This window comes from Hyperoodon ampullatus (genome assembly GCF_949752795.1).
Source record: "Hyperoodon ampullatus genome assembly, chromosome: 14".
NCBI classification, from domain to species: domain Eukaryota; kingdom Metazoa; phylum Chordata; class Mammalia; order Artiodactyla; family Ziphiidae; genus Hyperoodon; species Hyperoodon ampullatus.
In genome coordinates, this window is record NC_136927.1 from 9,292,409 (window position 1) to 9,312,023 (window position 19,615).

The 19,615-nt window shown below is 41.4% G+C and overlaps 1 protein-coding gene across 1 annotated transcript in view; it reads right to left on the bottom strand.

Moving 5' to 3' along the window:
• The window catches only part of ISM1 (isthmin 1), a gene marked incomplete at both ends in the record, with an annotated part of 78,292 nt that extends 59,102 nt beyond the window's left edge, over positions 1-19,190 (bottom strand). The window contains one exon of the mRNA XM_079718610.1: positions 19,053-19,190. Coding sequence (XP_079574736.1) covers positions 19,053-19,190 — 138 coding nt within the window. The remainder of the gene's footprint in view (positions 1-19,052) is intronic.
• Positions 19,191-19,615: the final 425 nt, after the last annotated feature.

A 19,615-nucleotide genomic window follows, 5' to 3' on the forward strand; every position in this document is an offset into this window, starting at 1 on the left:
CCCTTCTCTTATTCCCCTCCTTCCCCATTTCTGAACAAGTTTAAGGCCAAGAACATTGACGTTCATTTTGGGGTTATTGCAGATCCTAGCACGGGACAGAGAATACGCAGTGACAGAAGCCCTGTGGTGCCTGGGGACCACACTGGATGGCGCTTCAGGGTGGCGAGGCCAGCGGGGAGAACCTGGAACAAGAAAGCTGCCTGTGCAGGTGCCTTCCAGGGAGCCTGGCTCTCATCACTCCCACCTGAAGTTCAATATCACAGTCACTTTCTTGGGACTCCACGGCCTCTCCAAATACTTCCAATGTCTTCCAGTTGATGCTCATTCTCATTTATAGGTGAGACTGATCTCATTTCCTAGGTGTCTTTGGAATTGAGTATTTGGCCTCCATCAAAATCTCAGCAGGAAGATTGCAGCCATTCATATGGTTGGTGTGTCTTCCTGAACTTGCCAGCCAGGGCAGCAGAAAGCAAAGGTTCTGCCCAGTCATTAGCCTTTTTCCAGCAAAGTGTGGCGTGCTGAACTTTTCAAGAGTAATGGATTAAACAGAAGGGGAAGCTCTGAGCCAGGTTGACTTGGCCATTCTTTAAAAGGCTGTATCCTCCGAGGACGGATTCGCTGCTGTAATAAGTGATCACATATTGGAAGGTCCGTTCTGGATGGTTCCATTTGGGCTGGTAATGTTGATTGCAGATGCCTCAGTCTCCACCACCTGGAGAAAGACTCCAAGTCAAGCCAAAGACATCCTTTAAATTATAAGTCATTTTACTTGTATGCTTGGAGCTATTTTCCCTCTATATTTCCCTCTTAGGGAATAAGGTGCTTCATTTTCTGAGAGTCGTACAAACAGCTCCATTCCTTCCTCGCCCAGTTCTAGTATGTGTAAATGCTAACAACTCCCTGAGATTTCCACACCAGGGTGATATAAAGAAATGCTGTCCATGTAGATATTGGGGGACTGCATAGAACTGATCCAGGAGCTTAGTTTGGCCTCAGTCCTTAAAAAATGTTTACTCCATGAAGGATAACTTCAAATAACTTAATGAGTAATGGTACATGAACTTTGCCATTTTGCCCAAGTTGGGCGAGGTGGCCCTCTGATTTGAGGCAGATCCCCTCTCTTGAATGACTTTCCCAAGACCTTGCAGACCCTAGGGAAAGGCTTGGAGCATAAAAATATAACTCAATTAGTCAAAAAAGTCACCATATTGAATAGAAGGCTCTCAGACCAATGGTTAGACTTTCGGGAGTGTTTGGGCACATGTAACCACAGTGATGGAATGTCCATCTTGCAGTGCTCTCAAAGGTATTCTTTTTTAAAAAAATTTAAGTTACTGCCTCGCTTTATTGTACATGGTGTCCTATAAAAAAGATATATGTTCACAACTGAGCTTTGAAAGAGGACCGTGGGGCCAGTTCCATTTAAAGGGAGTGAAGTCAAGCAGTAAATTTGCTGGTCACTCTTTTCATACGGACTGTATCTTAGCCAGCAGTTGGTCTTTGATGTCATAACAATAGCCCTGGGCTACGGAGGCAGAGGAGGATGCCCCCTAACACTGAAACTAGTCCACACTCATTAAAATTTGGAGACCAGTCTGCGGGGTAGCACACATGAGGGAGCACAGGGAGTGGACTCCAGGCTACCGGGTGCCTTTCTCAGTGAAAAATGGCCATCTCTTCTCTACTATCTACCCTGCCTGCTGCATTCTTTGCTGTATTTTTAATTGAAGTATGATATACATATGGAAAAATGCACATATATAACCATACAGCTCAATGAGATTTCACAAACTTAACACACCTGTGTAACCAACACTCAGATCAAGAAACAGAACATTACCAGCACCCAGATGGCCCCCTTGTACTCCCTTCTAGTTACTTCCTTGGCAAGGAAGCCGGTGTCCTCTCTTCCAATAGCATAGATTAGCTTTTCCTGGTTATTCAACATAAACAGAATTATCCTGCATGTACTCTTTTGTGGCTGGCTTCTTCCACTCAACACTACATTTGTGAAGTTTTACATGTTGTGTGCAGTTGTTTGCTCTTTCCCAGTGTTTACACTTACTGCCTTACTATCCATTCTACTGTTGATTGGCATTTTGGATGTTTCTAGTTTGGGGCTATTTTAACTAGCACTGTTATGAGCATTCTTTTTCCAGTTTTTAAGTCCACAGATGAATACATTTCTATTGGGTATATACCCAGGATTGGATTGCTGGGTCAGAGGGTATGTATATATTCTGTCTTACTCTGGAAAAACAATTTTCTAATGTGTTCATATCAGTTTATATTTGCTGTGGGTGCTCCACATTCTTGCCAGCATCTGGTGTCTTCAGTTTTTGTTTTTGTTTTCAATTTGCCATTCTGGTGGGATAATATAGTGATTTCACATTTCTATCGGTCATATGGTATTAAAAGTTATTTTTTCTATTTTAGCGATCTACCCAGTCAGTGCTCAAATCTGTGACAATCACAAAATTAATAAGCTATTAAGAGCGTTGAAATGAGACTGGTCCCAACTCAACATTTGGGGAGCAAAGGGAGAAGAGAGAGGGTGTTATAGAACACATCCAAAGTATGAGACAAGTTCTGTCAGAACCAAAGCAAAAGAAAGGATAAAATTCACTGGGGGTACAGGGCGGTCAGAGACTTGGGAAGAATGACAGAGAAAGATCTAGAACCAAAGTTGCCCACAAGCTGATCCGATATTAGTAATGTAATGCCATAACCAGAAAAGGAAATATGATACTCCTCTCAACTATGGGAAACATTTAAAAAACCCTGACCACTTGTTCCTCAGAAGACCTTGAGGAAATAGACTTGGTGACACACTGAGGAAAGGGAAAATCTGATTAGTCACAAGGAAGAGATTCTCCTGGCCAGCAACCATAATTAGAAAGCAGAATATACAGCTCAGAGAGCTTGTGAAACTCCTGTCCCCAGGCATGTCCTGTTTCTCTTGTTATGTCTGGGAAAGGAAGGTAGGAAACGGTGCCCCTTCGTCAGGGAAAGTGGTTGCAGGCTTCAATTGTTAAAGCTCAGTGGGTGATGAATAACATACTTGTGGCCATGGTTCCATCCCTACCGTGGAACACATGATTTTTAAGCAGTGACACTGCACAAGAGAAACCATTCAGAAGGAAGATGGAAAGAGAGGGACGTGTGTATCTTGACTCAGAAACAACCTTTGGTGGAATCCAGTGCTGACAGAGCAACCCATGGCCTTTCTGGGTCTGATTTCTCAGAGGCAGGGTCCTTTGGGCCCCACCCTTCCCCTCGGCTCGGCTTCAGCCCAGTCAGGCTGAGCAGCTCCACAACACAGCCTTGGGCCATGGTTGGCTCCCACTGGAGATGTTCGCATGTCCATCCGGCACCCGCTTCCCGGGACGTGGACTTGGACGTGGCCACATGGTGGGCGGGGTGGGAAGAGGGGCTGTTTAACCAGGAGGCCAGCTCTTTCCCAGTCTCTTCTCCTTAGCTATCCCTGCTTTTTCCTTTCCTTCTCCCACATGAGAGAAGAAGCCAGGAATAACCTTTTTAGAAGCATCGCTGATTGGCATGAGGCACAATGTGTGTCAGCACATGGAGCCAGCCTGGACTGCATCCCTTCTGTGATATGTTTCCCTGCATAGGAGGTGCTCAGAACAATCAGACATTAAACCTTGATTTCCTGACATTGCTCTGCCTCAGTTTCTTCAGCTACAAACTGAAGACAATCTTCATTGGGCTATAATGAGAATTAAAGGTGCAAATACATTTAAAGTTCTTACAGCAGTGCTTGGCACAGAACAAACGCTCAACGTTAGCTTTTGTATCACCATCACCATCATTATCACCAGGTTTGAAGGTGAAGTTCATAAATCAGTAGAATTATCCCATTAGGATGCCTCTCTTTTTTTTTTTTTTTTTTTTTTTTTTTTGCGGTACGCGGGCCTCTCACTGTTGTGGCCTCTCCCGTTGCGGAGCACAGGCTCCGGATGTGCAGGCTCAGCGGCCATGGCTCACGGGCCTAGCCCCTCCGTGGCATGTGGGATCTTCGCGGACCGGGGCACGAACCCGTGTCCCCTGCATCGGCAGGCGGACTCTCAACCACTGTGCCACCAGGGAAGCCCAGGATGTCTCTTTTAATTTTCTTATTTTATTTTTTTAGGATGTCTATTTTCAGATAAGGAAAATGAAATGCAAAGAGTTGAAGTGACTTGTCCAAGGTTTCACTGCTCTGTAATACCAGCATCCATGAGTTAAACCATTCTTATTCACCAAGGATGGTCCTTACAACATAAACTCCCAGGGATATAACTTTCATTATCCCATTTTTCTGAATAGGACACAGAAGCCCAGAGAAGTGTGAGAATTTTGCCTAAGGGCACGCACATAAGAAGCAGATGTTGAGTTGAAACAAATCCAAAGCCCATGCCTTTGGCCACTTTATTGGGCCTTGTGACTAGTTTTGGCTGATAGGATGCTAATAGGTGTGACCCAAGCAGAGGTTGGGGTGTGCTTGTCCATTGGGCTTGGCTCTGCCTTTCTGTGATTTTTCATCACTGTGAGAGAAATGCAGGACAGGTAGCCTGCTGGTTGCAGGAATCTGGGAGATGCATGGGAGAAACCCAGACCCAAACCTCAGCCTGAAACCCAGCCCGCCTAAATCTACTGAACCCCAGCCACCCATAGATCCACAAGCGTGAGAACATGTGTTTATTGTTACAGGCCACTGAGTTTTGGGATAGTTTATTGTGAAGCATAATTGGATAATAGCTAAATAATGCCTGATCTGTACTGAGTGCTTTTCTGGGACTTGTAACTTGCAAGAAAAGCATGCATCTCAACCAGTGCTTCTTAACCTGTGTATATGTTTCACCTGGGACCCTGATTAAATTGCATATCCTGATTCAGTTGTTCTGGGTGGGGCCTGAGATTCTTATTTTCTAACAAGTTCCCAGGAGATGCTGCCGCTGCTACTCCATGGACCACACCATGGGTGCAAGTGCGGAGAAGTCATCCCGAGCTTCTCACCTGTACCTGCGGGTCACGACTGCACCTGGTGAACTCGGGGCAGTGGATGAGCCACCTTAAGTGTAAGGGAAGGACAGTTCTTGCCCTCCAGTGAGAATCCTCTGTGGGTTTCTAATAATCATCACTCTCCTCCTGTCTAGTGTGGTCAGGGGGTCAGCTCATGTTAACATTTCTGCAGCCTGTTTCATGGGCTAAGGATTAGGAACACCTAATGAGATCTCCCCTTTGTAATTTTTGCCCCTCCTGGAATTTGAAGGTTCCCAGCAATAAACCTGGCTTCCAATTAATTTGGGCTCATAACCAATACCAGATTTCCAGCCCTTCCTTCAGCGTTTCATAATATATTACAGATTATACACCTATGTATTAGCTGTAGGAAGATATCATCCTGAGACTCAACTTCCAAATTCTCTGAAGTTTTCTAACAGTGTCTTTGGTTGTTGTAGATCCTAAACATGCTATGTGAGTACTTTTAAAAGATTGCCACAATTTTTAATAAGCTAAACATACAACCAGCCATTCTGCTCTTAAGTATTCACACAAAAGAAATGAAAGCATATATTCATGCATGGACTTATACCTGAACGTTGGTAGCATCTTTATTTTAACAGGCCCAAGTTGGAAACAACCTAAATGTGCTTCATTGGGTGAATGGAAAAGTGTATTGTATGTGCATACAATGGAACAATAACTGGCAATAAAAGGATCAAACTCTTAGGCATCAAACAACATGGATGAATCCCAAATTCATTATGGTGAGCAAAGGAGCTCACTGTACTGTACATTCTGTATGAGTCTACTTATATAAAACTCTAGGAAATGCAAAAACTGATCTATAATGACAGAAGGCAGATCAGTGGTAGAGATTTCTGGGGAATGAAGGAGAAATCCCCAAGGAGCACAAGGAAGCTTTTGGAGATGGTAGATTTATTCATCATCTTGATGGTAGTGATGGTTTCACAGGTGTCAACTCCTCAGACTATTCACTTTAAATATGCACAGTTCATTGTATATCAATTATACCTCAGTAAAGCTGTATTTAAAAAAATAGTAACACAACTGCCATTTTCCCCCTCATTGTCTCCCCATCGCTATCTCTAAGAGGTGGCTGGGAACCAAGGCATGTGTTTTATTTGTTTCGTTGGCTTTGGCACGAATACTCTCTCTGGATGCTGGTGGGAGTAAGATAACATCTGGATGGCCTATGACATCATTTCTAGCCTCCCTGTATCCTTCATATAGGTTCTAGCCACACCTTGTTATTTTTAAAAATAGAGATGAGGTGTCCAGTAGGAAGTAGCCTCTTGGATTCACAGTTGACCTTCCTTTTTCCAGGTCACTTCTGGTGCACATCTGGGGATCAGGTTGCCCCAAACTGTGAATCTGGCATCCCAGAGCCCCAAACTTGAAGCTGGAATTCTCCTATTCCATTGGCCCTGAAGCACTGTTCCTTTCAGGGGGCCCAGGGGTGTTGCTCTCTAATGGAGGTATATCAGCCACAGACAATGTTCTCTGTGAGATGACTCGGTTTACTAAAATGTGCATGGGTCAGGTCAACAGGAAGAAGGGGGAGTTAACCTACTGTTTTTACTTCTACTCAGTTTACAGAAACAACTTTCCAGTGACACATGCTGGTCTGTGCCTGGGGAGTTGATGCAAAGCTACATTTATCAAAGCACCCTAGCCTCTGCCTTTTTTAGGCATTAGAAGACAGTCCCACACATCATTGATGACTTCCCATTGTCGCTCATCCTCCCACTTAAAATAGCAAACAAGCACGGGACGAGGCTCTCAGGAGAAAAACAACAGTCATCTCTCTAAACACCAGCAATTCATAGGTTTTCCCTAGGCCTGAACTTTCCCATTCCTACAATTTTGGAATTCCTCTCTTCCCAGCTGCTCTGGGAGAAGATGGCATAACCTGATTCTGTTGCTGCTGCAGCACCTCCCTTTCTGAGGCTAACAGACTTCAGCTTTGTTAACAGTGACAAGAAGCAGCAGGTGCCTCATGGAAACTCCACCCTGTACCTTTCCTACGTCATCACTACCTAGAGAAATGGCCATGTTCCCATGGCAAATGTTTGAGTAGTGTTTTTTTTTAGTTTGGGGTCTCCCAGAATCAAACCCTGGGACAAAGAGGACGTGGTATACTTGGGAGATGCCCCCAGGAAGCTCTGGTAGGAGAAAGGGAAAGAGGGTAGGGAAGGTAGAGAGCCATAAGTTTATGTTATCAAGTCAGTGACTAGAGTGGGCCGTGAGTGCTTAATCCCAAGGGGAACACTGGGCACTAGCATGTTGACTTCATTTTATTCGCATTGTGCCCCATCCAACCTTTGCACTGATACACCACAGAAAGAAAGAAATTAAGCTTTATATCTTTTATGTTCTGGGCTTCTTATGAAGTTCTTATGGAAGAGGAGTACAGACAAAGTTTAAATGAAATGCAAAATGAGACTTTTTCAGTAACACACTCCCTTGCTATTTCTTTAACATCATTGCATACAATCCCAGGAATTAAATGGACAACCCCATTCCCACTCCCTAAATAATCTTCTGTCTTTGGGGGGATGAGTATAGACAGAGGGACACCCTTAGCTGTCACTGAAGAAAGGGGCTTCATCACCATCCTTTTCTTTATAAATCATAAAATCTTGAGCCAAGGATTGCAGAAGAAAGATGTTCTCAGATGAGAGAGAAATAAGAGGACCACAGAAACCATTAAAACATTGTAAAATAAGATCAGTGAAGACAAATTAAAAAACTGAGATAATCAAATCTGGAGAAGACAGAGGAACTATTAAATAATAATCTTCAAGTCCTGCATGAGATGTTTCTTGAAAAGTGAATGAATAGTGGGAAGAAAATAAGCAAACATGAAATTAAGATGTATCATAAAATATTTAAAGGACACATCAGAGAAAAAAAATGTTCTGTCATTGAAGGTTGTTAAAAAGTACTTGTACCAGTACTGGGTTGGCCAAAAAGTTTGCTCGGTTTTTTCCAAAAACCCAAATGAACTTTTTGGCCAAATCAATACAAGTGGGATTCTTTCCTTTGGAGGCTTTAAAACCACAATAGATTCTTCTTTACTGAATGGATAGCTCTCATGACTTCTGAGGGTGTCCCCAGGCCTCAGAAATCAATGCCTTTTAGAACATGGCTGGAAAAGAATGAATGAAGCAGCTGCACAAATAATAGAAATTTCTTCTGGTTTGTATAAGGAAAATAAAAGTAAAGAATAAAATTATAGTGTTTCTGGTCAAGGTAGCAGACTAAACATTTTTGTTTACTTCTTTTCCTTCTCCAAATTCTGCTGAAAAGGGAGATGAAATATGAAAATAAATCCCCAACAGAAGTGGAAAGCTGAGAGGGGAACATCTACAGAAGAAGGAATGATTTCTGGTAGATATGAAACCAATGGTAACCAATTGAAAGTGAAACATTACAGAGCTGAGAAAGTGAGAGAAAGATCACCAAAAAAATGAGTTTCTTTAGAGGAATTCCCATAATAATATAAAGAACTGAGCCTGTGTCAGTTTCACTAGCAGGTATTTACTCACAAGAAATAAAAACCTATGTCCACAGAAAGGTTTGTACAAGAAAATTAACATGATCTTATTTATAATATCCAAACCATTAGAAACAACCCAAATGTCCATCAATGGGGAAATGGATAAATAAATTGTGGCATACTCATACAATAGAATACCACTCAACAATAAAGAAGAGAAATCTGCTGATGTATACAGCAATGTGAATGAATGTCAAAAATACTACATTAAGAAAAGGAAGCCCAGACACACACACATACACACACACACAAATGCACACAGTATGATTCTATCTACATGAAGATTTAGAAGAGGTAAACTAATCCATGGTGATAGGAGTCAGAGACTGGTTGCCTGTGGGAGGAGTAAATTGCATACAAAGTGCACTAGAAGACTTTCTGGGATGATAGAGATATTCTATATTCTAATTTTGGTGGTGCTACATAGGTATATATAATTGTGAAAAACTGGAACTGAATCTTTAAGATACATTCATTTTATTGTATGTAAATTATTCATAATTAAAAAACTTTAAAAAATGTAAAGAGAGAAAAAAGAAGAGGAGGAGAGGAGGGGGACGGTGAAGGAAGAGAAAAGAAGGGAAGAAAAGAGAAGAAGCTATAGAAGCTGGGTGAAAAGGATGAGGACAGGAAACTGATAAAGAGTGAAAAACCTAGCACTAGGGTGGCAAAAGCTGGAAGATTAAGCTAAGACATAAAACACATTATAAAAATGCAAAGAGATAAAACTACAAGAGAAAAAAATTGAGACATGTAAGACTGATAGATCTTGAAATCCCAATATTAGTATCGAAGTCTAATAGGAGTTCCAGAAGGAGAGGACAAGGATATTGGAAATAAGCAAAGAAATTACTGAAGAAATATTCTTAAACTGAAGACAACCTTGAGGATTCAGATTGAAAGGGTCCACCAAGTGCTGAACAGGACTAACAACTAAAGCCTTAAATCTAAACACAAACAGGTAAAATTTCTGAACATTGTGAATAAAGAGAAAAATCCTAAAGTCTTCCACTTAAAAAAAATCACCTGCAAAGAAATAGCATCAGACTTTTCACTGAAACATGAAACAGTGTAAAAAAATGCATTATATCTTCAAAATTCTAAGGGGAAACAAGATAGAACATAGCCAACTGCCAAATTAGCATTTAAATGTGAGAAGCAAATAAAGATGTGCTTAAAAATTTAGGATCTCAGAGAGTTTATCCTTTGATAAAACCTTTCTGAGAGAACTTTTTGAGAATGTATTCCAGCAAAATAAAAGATGAGAATATGAGATTCCAGAAGCAGCAGCAGATAAATAAATAAATAAATAAATAAATAATTCTTATAGTTAAGTCTAAATAATTATTGGGAGAATATACTACTGCTAAGAAATTGTTCCTAAGATAGATATAATGAAAAAGAATGAAAGAAAAAAGGAAGAAAAAAAGAAACAAAGAAGAAGGAGTGATCTAGCACTAAATGTTCAGATAATGTGATTAAAATATGAGAGAGAGAGAGACAAAAGAAAAAAAAGCATGTTAGAATTTTGTTTGGGGGAGGTTTAGATTATAAATATTGACTGACTCTCAGCACTGATAGAAAAGTGTAAGTTCAAATCTGTTTGTTAAAATGTTAAGTTAGAGAAATAGAACAATTTCCAAACTTGAGGGGTAATGAGCAAAGTAAATAATATTTAAATACTTATTAAATGTTTAAGTGCCAAGTTCTAACAGAGCACTTACATGCATTCAGTGTTTTAATCCTTACAACAACACTGGGAAATAGTCTTTGTATACCTATTTTACAGATGAGGAAATTTAGACATAGGCTAACTCTCTTGCCAAAGTGAGAGATAATAAATTGGAAGGTGGGAGGCAAAATGAAGAAAATTGGAAATTTGAAAACACCAAATAAAATTGAAAATACACCTTCAAATCTATTAGTAATCACAATAAATATAAATGGGTTATATTCATTGACCTATTACATGGCAAAAGAAAATTTGGCTATTGGTTATTAATAAGAGAGACAGGGGCTTCCCTGGTGGCGCAGTGGTTGAGAGTCTGCCTGCTGATGCAGGGGACACGGGTTCATGCCCCAGTCCGGGAAGATCCCACATGCTGCGGAGTGGCTGGGCCCGTGGGCCATGGCCACTGAGCCTGCACGTCTGGAGCCTGTGCTCCGCAACGGGAGAGGCCACAATAGTGACAGGCCCGTGTACCGCAAAAAAAAAAAAAAAAAAAAAAAAAAAAAAAAAAAAGAGAGACATTCAAACAAAAAAGGCAGAGAAAAGTTGAAAATAAATGTTGGTAAAAGACACATAATTAATGGCAAGAGAAAAAAAAAATAAGCAGGAGATGCAAAATTACTATCAAACAAAAAAAAGTGTTCAAGACAAATGTCAATAAAAAGATATATATAAAGGAATTTCACCTTGATAAAAATATAACCATCAAAAAAAAAGACATTTTACGTCCTAACACCATGGATTCTAAACAAGTAAAGCAAAAATTAAGGGGATAATAAGGAGAAACAAACAAATCCACAATGGTAGTGTCAGAATGCAATTAAATTTTTTGAGGAATCAGCAGATTAACTAAACAATAAATAAATGAAGATTTGAAGGGTTTTCATAATATAATTAACCACCTTGATCTGACAGGTCTTATAAAGAGATTTAAGACTGTACATCATAAACAATATGCAGTCATGAAATAGTTTCAAAATATGCTTGTATTACATACAAACTTTATACTGATAAAGTAAAAATCCCATAAAATGTATGATTTTCTGAGAAGATATAAATTATCAAAAATGACTAGAGAAAAGTTACAGTATCTGAATAGGCTATTGACCATGGAATAACATGGAACATTAATCAGAGATCTCAACCAAAGGGGTACCAAGCCCAAGACAGCTAAAATGAGTGAATTCTAACAATCTTATAAGAAACAGATAATTCTTATTATTTAAAGTGCAAAAGTGGAAAAAGAAAGGTTTTCAATTAATGCCATGGAACTATAATGATATCACTACTGAAATGGATACTGTTAGCTCTCATGTACACACCAAGAAAAATGTAAGCATATACTGCTAAGTATAGCTTTCCTGGATCCTGGAACTAACAAATTGGAGAATATAACAGAAAATAAAACAGAAAATTCATAATAGCAATCAAACCTAGAAAACAGCTTGTCAAAAGAAATGTGAAAAGATGAAGAAAATTCTAAAACTTTACTCAAGAAATAGATACCTTAACCATGTCCTTAATGAGAGGATTAAATATTATAAGATTCTCAATTCTTCTAAACTTACTCCCCCCAATATATATAGCAATTCCTATTAAAAGCTCAATGAATTTTTAAACAAAATAATTCTAAAGTCTGTTTGAAAGAAAACATTTTATAAAAATTTCTAAGAAAAAGAATGTTAATTACAGGGCATTTGCCCGATTAAAAAATACCGTGAAGCTACATGAAATAAAAGAGTGTGGTGTTTGTACATGAATAGAAAAATGAAGGTCAAGAAATAGACTAACATATATGTGAAAATTTTAATATGTGATAAAACTGGTATTTTGTACCAACAAATATACAATGGAGTATTTACCAAATATGATAGGAGAAGTGGCTACTCACTTGGACAAAAACCAAAGTTATATCTTTATCTTAAACCTAAAACTCACAAATAACTTGAAAGTAGATTGCAGTTCTAAACAACAACAACAACAAAAACACTATAAAACTGTTAGAACAAAATATATTTAAAGATTTTGACAATCCTTATTTGAGTAACTCTTTCTCAAGTAAGGCAAGAAAACAAAAAGTCATAATGGAAATGATTCAGATTTGATTATATTTAGAGTGGAAGGTTTGTGCATGGCCAAAAGTAGCATAAACAATGTTAAAAAATGAGTGAAAGATTGGTTCAACATTTGCAAAGTATATGAGATAAAAGGTCAGTATGGTAGTTATTTTGCAAAGACAGCCACAATGAATACACACTCTTTTGCAATGTCATTTTGCTGGTTCTCCCATCAAGAGGAGTCTATTTCTGGTCCTCTAGAATCTGAGCTGACCAAGTGATATGTTTGGCCAGTAGAATGTGGCTGAAGTTGTACAAGTTCATCAAGAGGCCTTGCAATTTCTGCTTTACTCTCTTGCTGCTCTGAGTCCACCATGTAAAGACATGTGGAATAAATTCCTTGAGGATGAAGAGAGAGCATAGGTAACAGCCAGCACCAACCATCAAACATATGAGTGAGGTCCTTTTATTTTATTTTTTATTTTATTTTTTTAACATCTTTATTGGAGTATAATTGCTTTACAATGGTGTGTTAGTTTCTGCTTTATAACAAAGTGAATCAGCTATACATATACATATATCCCCATATCTCCTCTCTCTTGCATCTCCCTCTCCCCTCCCTATCCCACCCCTCTAGGTGGTCACACAGCACTGAGCTGATCTCCCTGTGCTATGTGGCTGCTTCCCACTAGCTAGCTATTTTATATTTGGTAGTGTATATATGTCCATGCCACTCTCACTTCGTCCCAGCTTACCCTTCCCCTCCCCATGTCCTCAAGTGCATTCTCTACGTCTGCGTCTTTAGTCCTGTCCCGCCCCTAGGTTTGTCAGAACCATTGTTATTTTTAGATCCATACATATGTGTTAGCATACGGTATTTGTTTTTCTCTTTCTGACTTACTTCACTCTGTAGGACAGACTCTAGGTGCATCCACTTTACTACAAATAACTCAAGTTCATTCCTTTTTATGGCTGAGTAATATTCCATTTATATATGTGCCACATCTTCTTTATCCATTTATCTGTTGATGGACACTTAGGTTGCTTCCATGTCCTGGCTATTGTAAATAGAGCTTCGATGAACACCGTGGTACATGACTCTTTTTGAATTATGGTTTTCTCAGGGTATATGTCCAGTAGTGGGATTGCTGGGTCATATGGTAGTTCTATTTTTAGTTTTTTAAGGAACCTCCATACTGTTGTCCATAGTGGCTGTGTCAATTTACATTCCCACCAACAGTGCAGGAGGGTTCCGTTTTCTCCACACCCTCTCTAGCATTTATTGTTTGTAGATTTTTTGATGATGGCCATTCTGACTGGTGTAAGGTGATACCTCATTGTAGTTTTGATTTGTATTTCTCTAATGATTAGTGGTGTTGAGCATCCTTTCATGTGTTTGTTGGCAACCTGTATGTCTTCTTTGGAGAAATGTCTATTTAGGTCTTCTGCCCATTTTTGGATTGGGTTGTTTGTTTGTTTGTTTTTTTGATACTGAGCTGCATGAGCTGCTTGTAAATTTTGGAGATTAACCCTTTGTCAGTTGCTTCATTTGCAAATATTTTCTCCCATTCTGAGGGTTGTCTTTTCGTCTTGTTTATGGTTTCCTTTGCTGTGCAAAAGCTTTTAAGTTTCATTAGGTCCCATTTGTGTATTTTTGTTTTTATTTCCATTTCTCTAGGGGGTGGTTCAAAAAGGATCTTGCTGTGATTTATGTCATAGAGTGTTCTGCCTATGTTTTCCTTTAAGAGTTTTATAGTGTCTGGAGTGAGGCCCTTTTAGACCATCTAGCCCATGTCAAACCAACAGAAAGCTATAGCCACATGAATAATCCTAAGCAAGATCAGCAGAAGAACCACCCAGCTGAGCCCAGAGTAAACTGCTGACACACAAAGTCATGAGCAAATAAAATGTGATTGTTTTAAGCCACTGTGCTTTGGGATGGTTTGTTATATAGCAATAGCTAAGTGGGACAGTTATTCATAATTTGTAAAGAATACCTGAGATAAAAGTAGACAGCCTGCCTGGAAAATGGGCAAGGCAAGTCATGAAGTGAGAAACACAATGGCTGTTGACTTGTATCAGAGCTGAAGGCATCTTGTTGATGAACTGGAACAATAATTCCAGCCTCCCTGGGTCTGAATCCTGGCCCTGCCAACCATGGTTGTGTGGCCTTGGGCAAGTTACTCAAATCTCTCCAGGTCTCAATTTCATCATCTGTGAAATGGGTATATAAATACTATCTATCTCAAAGGGTCATTGTAAGGAAACTCAGTAGCATTAAGTACAAATAAATGTTGCTTTTGCTTTTACTGCTATTAATAGCTCAGATCAACTCGTGAGTCTGAATCAGTGAGTACAAGATGCTGAGCAGTTTTGTTGAAGGCAAGTAGAGGGATGAAGGAGAAATGTACTGATAAAGATGGTAGTTAGGAATTAGAGAACAAAGACATTTAGTTACATTTCAGAGTTTGGTTTGCTTTAATGTTATCGTAAAAATGATCAATGTGATGATTTCTAACACTTCCTTAAATCTCATTGTTTTAATGAGTTCTAGCTTTATTATGTAAAATCTGTAGAAATTCATGCTTCTGAATCTGAGATTTAGTAGAGAGACACTCATGTTAATTTCAAGTAAAAGAGATACTATTATTATCATTATCATTATTCTTATCATTGCCTGTGGTTCTATATTTTGGGATATTCTGTCTTCCAGACTGCTTTTTTATTATATTTAATTGTTTTCTTACTATTATCAATTAAAGACATATGAAAGAACTAAGCTGAGTATCTGATCAACATGACACCAGAGGAGATAAGATTTCATTCAAAAGTGAAAAAAGTTGATTTTTTTGTGCATTTTTATACATCTGTTGCAGACCACTGTAAAATTTCTTATTAGATGTTTTAAAATACTGAAAACAGTACAAAGATTAACATCATTATTTATTATTCTTATCAGCCACATAACCACTAGAAATAGTGTGTTCAAAGCATTTTACTACCACCTCATAACAGTATACCTAACAGTACAGGGACAGTCACTTACAGAGTCAAAAACATATCTCCTACTATGTTGAAACTACCAAAAAAATCATGTTAGATCATGTTTATATATGTGTGTTTATGTATGTGTATACAATTTAGATAGATAGATAGATACGTTCATATTTGACACAATAAGACTGTCAAGATGTGTTTGAAAATGTAGATTGTTAGGGACTTCCCTGGTGGTGCAGTGGTTAGAATCCGCCTGCCAACACAGGGGACACGGGTTTGAGCCCTGGTCTGGGAAGATCCCACATGCCGCCCAGCAACTAAGCCCGGGCTCCACAACTACTGAGCCTGCGCTCTTGAGCCTGCGAGCCACAGCTACTAAAGTCCGCTCACCTAGAGCTTGTGCGCCACAACAAGAGAAGCCACTGCAAATGAGAAGCCCCCGCTCACCACAACTAGAGAAAGCCCGAGTACAGCAACGAAGACCCAATACAGCCAAAAATAAAAATAAATAAATAAATAAATAAATTAAAAAACCCCCAAAAACCTAAGCCCTGAAAAAAAAAAAAAAGAAAGAAAATGTAAATTGTTAAAAGACTTTTTCTCTTTTGTAGCCAGCAGGATGACTTTCTCAAGAACTTGGAATACAAATATTCTTCAAAGATTTTTACACTTATAAAATAACAACAACAAATTAAGCAGCTTCTGGCTCTGCAACTGTGGGCAAGTTACCCAACCTCAGTTTTTTCATTTGAAACAGGGATAACGATAATGCCTAATTCACGAGATTTTTGTGAGGATTTAAAAAGAAAATATATGAAAAGTGCTAAGAACAGTGTCTGACACATAAAAGGCACTTGACAAATCTTAGCTACTATTGTTATTCTTACTATTTTATTGGGTGCTCTCGATATGCCAGATCTCTAATAAAGGTGCATTCTCTTTTACATGTTCCCAAATATACTACAGTTTGGGAAAAGAAAGCTACCATTGTGTATTTCTGACTCCAACCTCATATTTCAGAGTATTTTAAGCAGAGATAACAACACAAATAATGTAATATAAGGATTGATGAACTTTCTGGTTACAAAGAATGATTTTAACGGCTTAAGATACCCCAGGGGCAGCAAACTTAAGTTTAAATGTAGTTAGTTAAGATAGGTTATGACTTCCCTGGTGGCGCAGTGGTTAAGAATCCACCTGCCAATGCAGGGGACACGTGTTCAATCCCTGGTCCGGGAAAGTCCCACATGTCGTGGAGCAACTAAGCCCGGGTGCCACAACTACTGAGCCTGTGCTCTTGAGCCTGCGGGCCACAACTACTGAGCCTGAGCACCACAACTACTGAAGCCCATGCGCCTAGAGCCCATGCTCCACAACAAGAGAAGCCACCACAATGAGAATCCTGTTCACCGCAACAAAGACCCAATGAAGCAGAAGAAAAAAAAAAAGATAGGTTACACATGACCGGTAAACAGAAGGAATATGGTACCCACAGTTTTGTTTTCAAATACACCTGCTACTAGCTAATTCACATCCTGGGCCCTGAAAACGATAAACTAATAAATGTCTTTTGCAGACCTCCTCACTTGAAGGAATATATTCTCTCCATTTGAATCATAATACCTTTGGAGAGTCAGAGGGCCAAAGAAATAACTTTAGTCAGGAAGAATATACAACTTTTATAGTAACAAATTACAAAAGAGAGTAAAATTATGAACTAAACTGTTAAACTCATCATTCTGCCTGAATAAGTTCATTGAGTGGACAGGATAACCAAACACGATTACAAAACAAGCTGAAAGCTGATGGATTGGCAGCTACTTGGGACCCAAGATACTCCTAGGAGCGTTACTCTTTCTAAATGCCCCGTTTCTTCTGCCCTCTTGGGACAGTTCTTCAGCCACAGGCTCTTTTGAGAATTTAATCCACTTCCCCTTTGCAGTTGCCACTTCCACCAGCTGCTTCTCTCATCACCTTACCAGTCAAACGGAAAAGGCCAAGCCTAGGTTATTCTAATGATAGCAAACACCTCATAAAGGAAACTGCCAAATTTACTTTTCCATAGAACATCATTTTTACAGCCTTTCATGAGTCCACAAGGAAAGAAAGCATCATGTATAAAATGTGACTTCCAGAAATCTCGAAGATATTAGGAATTGTTCTTACAGTGTTAGAGTGGGCCAGTGTACCATCATCTACAGAATGGGGTGTCTTCAATTTCCCCAAAGGAATCCTGTCAGGCTGTCACTGTACCTGTTTGCCCACAGGAGAAGAGAAGAGGGCCTCATAAAGTTAGGACATTTTCAGAAATGTTCCCAATTTAAAAGAACTTTAGGCTCTGGGGTGCATACTTTTTCATTCCTGGTTTTGCGTTTGTGTGTAAGGATCACCTTGCTTTAGTCTATATAACATCCTGGCAGAGAGAAAACATGGTGTAACTAATCAAGAGTTTGGACTGTGTAAACCTTGCAAGTTTCTTAACGTCTGTAACCTCAGTTTTTGCATCTATCAGGGGAGGATATTAACAGCATAGTACATCATTAAATCGGTTAAGTTCTGTAAAGCACTTAAAACCAGCACGTGGTAAGCACTGTGCACGTGTTTAAGTGAATTCCTTCTCTTTACAACAGTAGAGTTTTCAGGCAACAAATTACATAAAGATGTGAGAAATGAACTAATAGGGGCAATGGTCTTAAAGCCCTTTGGGAACAATGAATAATGCTTATCTCGACATAAAGCGATTTAGAGGGGCTGGTTTGAGGAGGAGATTTTAGGAGAGAATTCCCGCTGCTTCCTGGGAAAATCGCTGCTGACTACTACCCACGCCCCAAGTTGACAGTTGTCACACGTCTGATAGAGCCAAGGAAAGCCGCTTCTTCCCAAGACAACGGCAGGAAATCCCTACCTGGACAATCCTTTATTTGGAAACCAGAGAATTCCTCTTGTGTCTGACGCCCACTACCCGCTCCCCAGTTGTGACCCCCTCCCCTGCCTTGGAGCTGCACAGATCATTAGAATTCCATTCCTAAGGAGACCTTCAACAGGGGCAGAACGCTGGAAGAAGTCTTTGCTGTAAGTTTAAAAGCCCCAGGTAACGCCGGGCCAAGTACAACCGGTGGCTTGACTCCACGCCCTCTGCCCGGCTGGGGAGGTGTAAGGGAGGCATGGGGACCACGTGGGCGAACAGGGGATGTCTGGCCATTCTCTTCGGGAAACTATTTGCTGACCTTTGCGTAGCTTTCTGAGAGGGCAGATTCACTGGGGTTCTTCCTCCTAAACCCAGTTTGGGGATTTATCCTAAAGTCTCCTTCCGCTCCCCCCTCCTCCCAGAGTAACGTTACCCAGTCTCTAAAGGGTAACCAAAGAGTGGCAGAACCCCAAAGCAAACACAGACGTACTCCACACTTCCTCCGCCCATCTCAAGCTAGCACCCTCAGGTACCTGGTCACAGACGACCTGGAGGAGCGTGCCTGCCAGACCTCCAAAGCGGTCCAGCCTCCAGGCACGTACCCCGCTCGGCCTCAGCCGGAGATCCGTGGCCCCGGCAAAACTGCTGCCAAAACAGATGCTCTTCGGTGGGGCGGGGACCCGCCTCCTCGCTACCATCAGGTGCTAGCTAGGTCAGCTCCCCGCCACCCGGCTCCCCGCTGCCACGCGCGCCCCTCTCCGGCAGCGCACTCACCTGCAGCTGCGTCCGGCTGGCGTTGGCCGCGGCCGCGTCCGGCCCGTCGGCGGCTCCCGAACCGCGCAGCACCGTGATGTGCAGCGTGAGCAGCAGCAGCCCCAGCAGCAGCAGCAGCTCGGCCGCCAGGCGTACCATCCTCCTGAGGCGCGCGGCTTTAGGACCCGGCGCGGCGGGCGGCGGCGGCGGCGGCGGGGGAGGAGGAGTCGGAGCCCGGGAGCCCGGCGGCGCGGCTCCCGCCTCGGCCCCCGCCGGGGCCCCGCTCCCCGAGCCCGCGGGGCTGGCCCTGGGCGCGGCGGGGCGCGCCGGGCTGGGGGAGCAGGAGCCGCCGCCGCCACCGCACCACGACGGAGCCACGGCGGGGCCGGGGGCGTCCAAGCTGGCTGCGGAGCAAACCCCGGCGCTCCCCGGCGGCGGCGGCGGCGGCGGCGGTGGGGACGGCGGGCCGCCAGGGGCCCGGGCCGGGCCGGGGACCACCCTGCGGGCAGGGGGCAGCGGGGGCGACGGCGGGGAGGGCGCAGCCGAGCCCCCGAGCGCACATGGGCGCCCCAGATGTGGCCGCG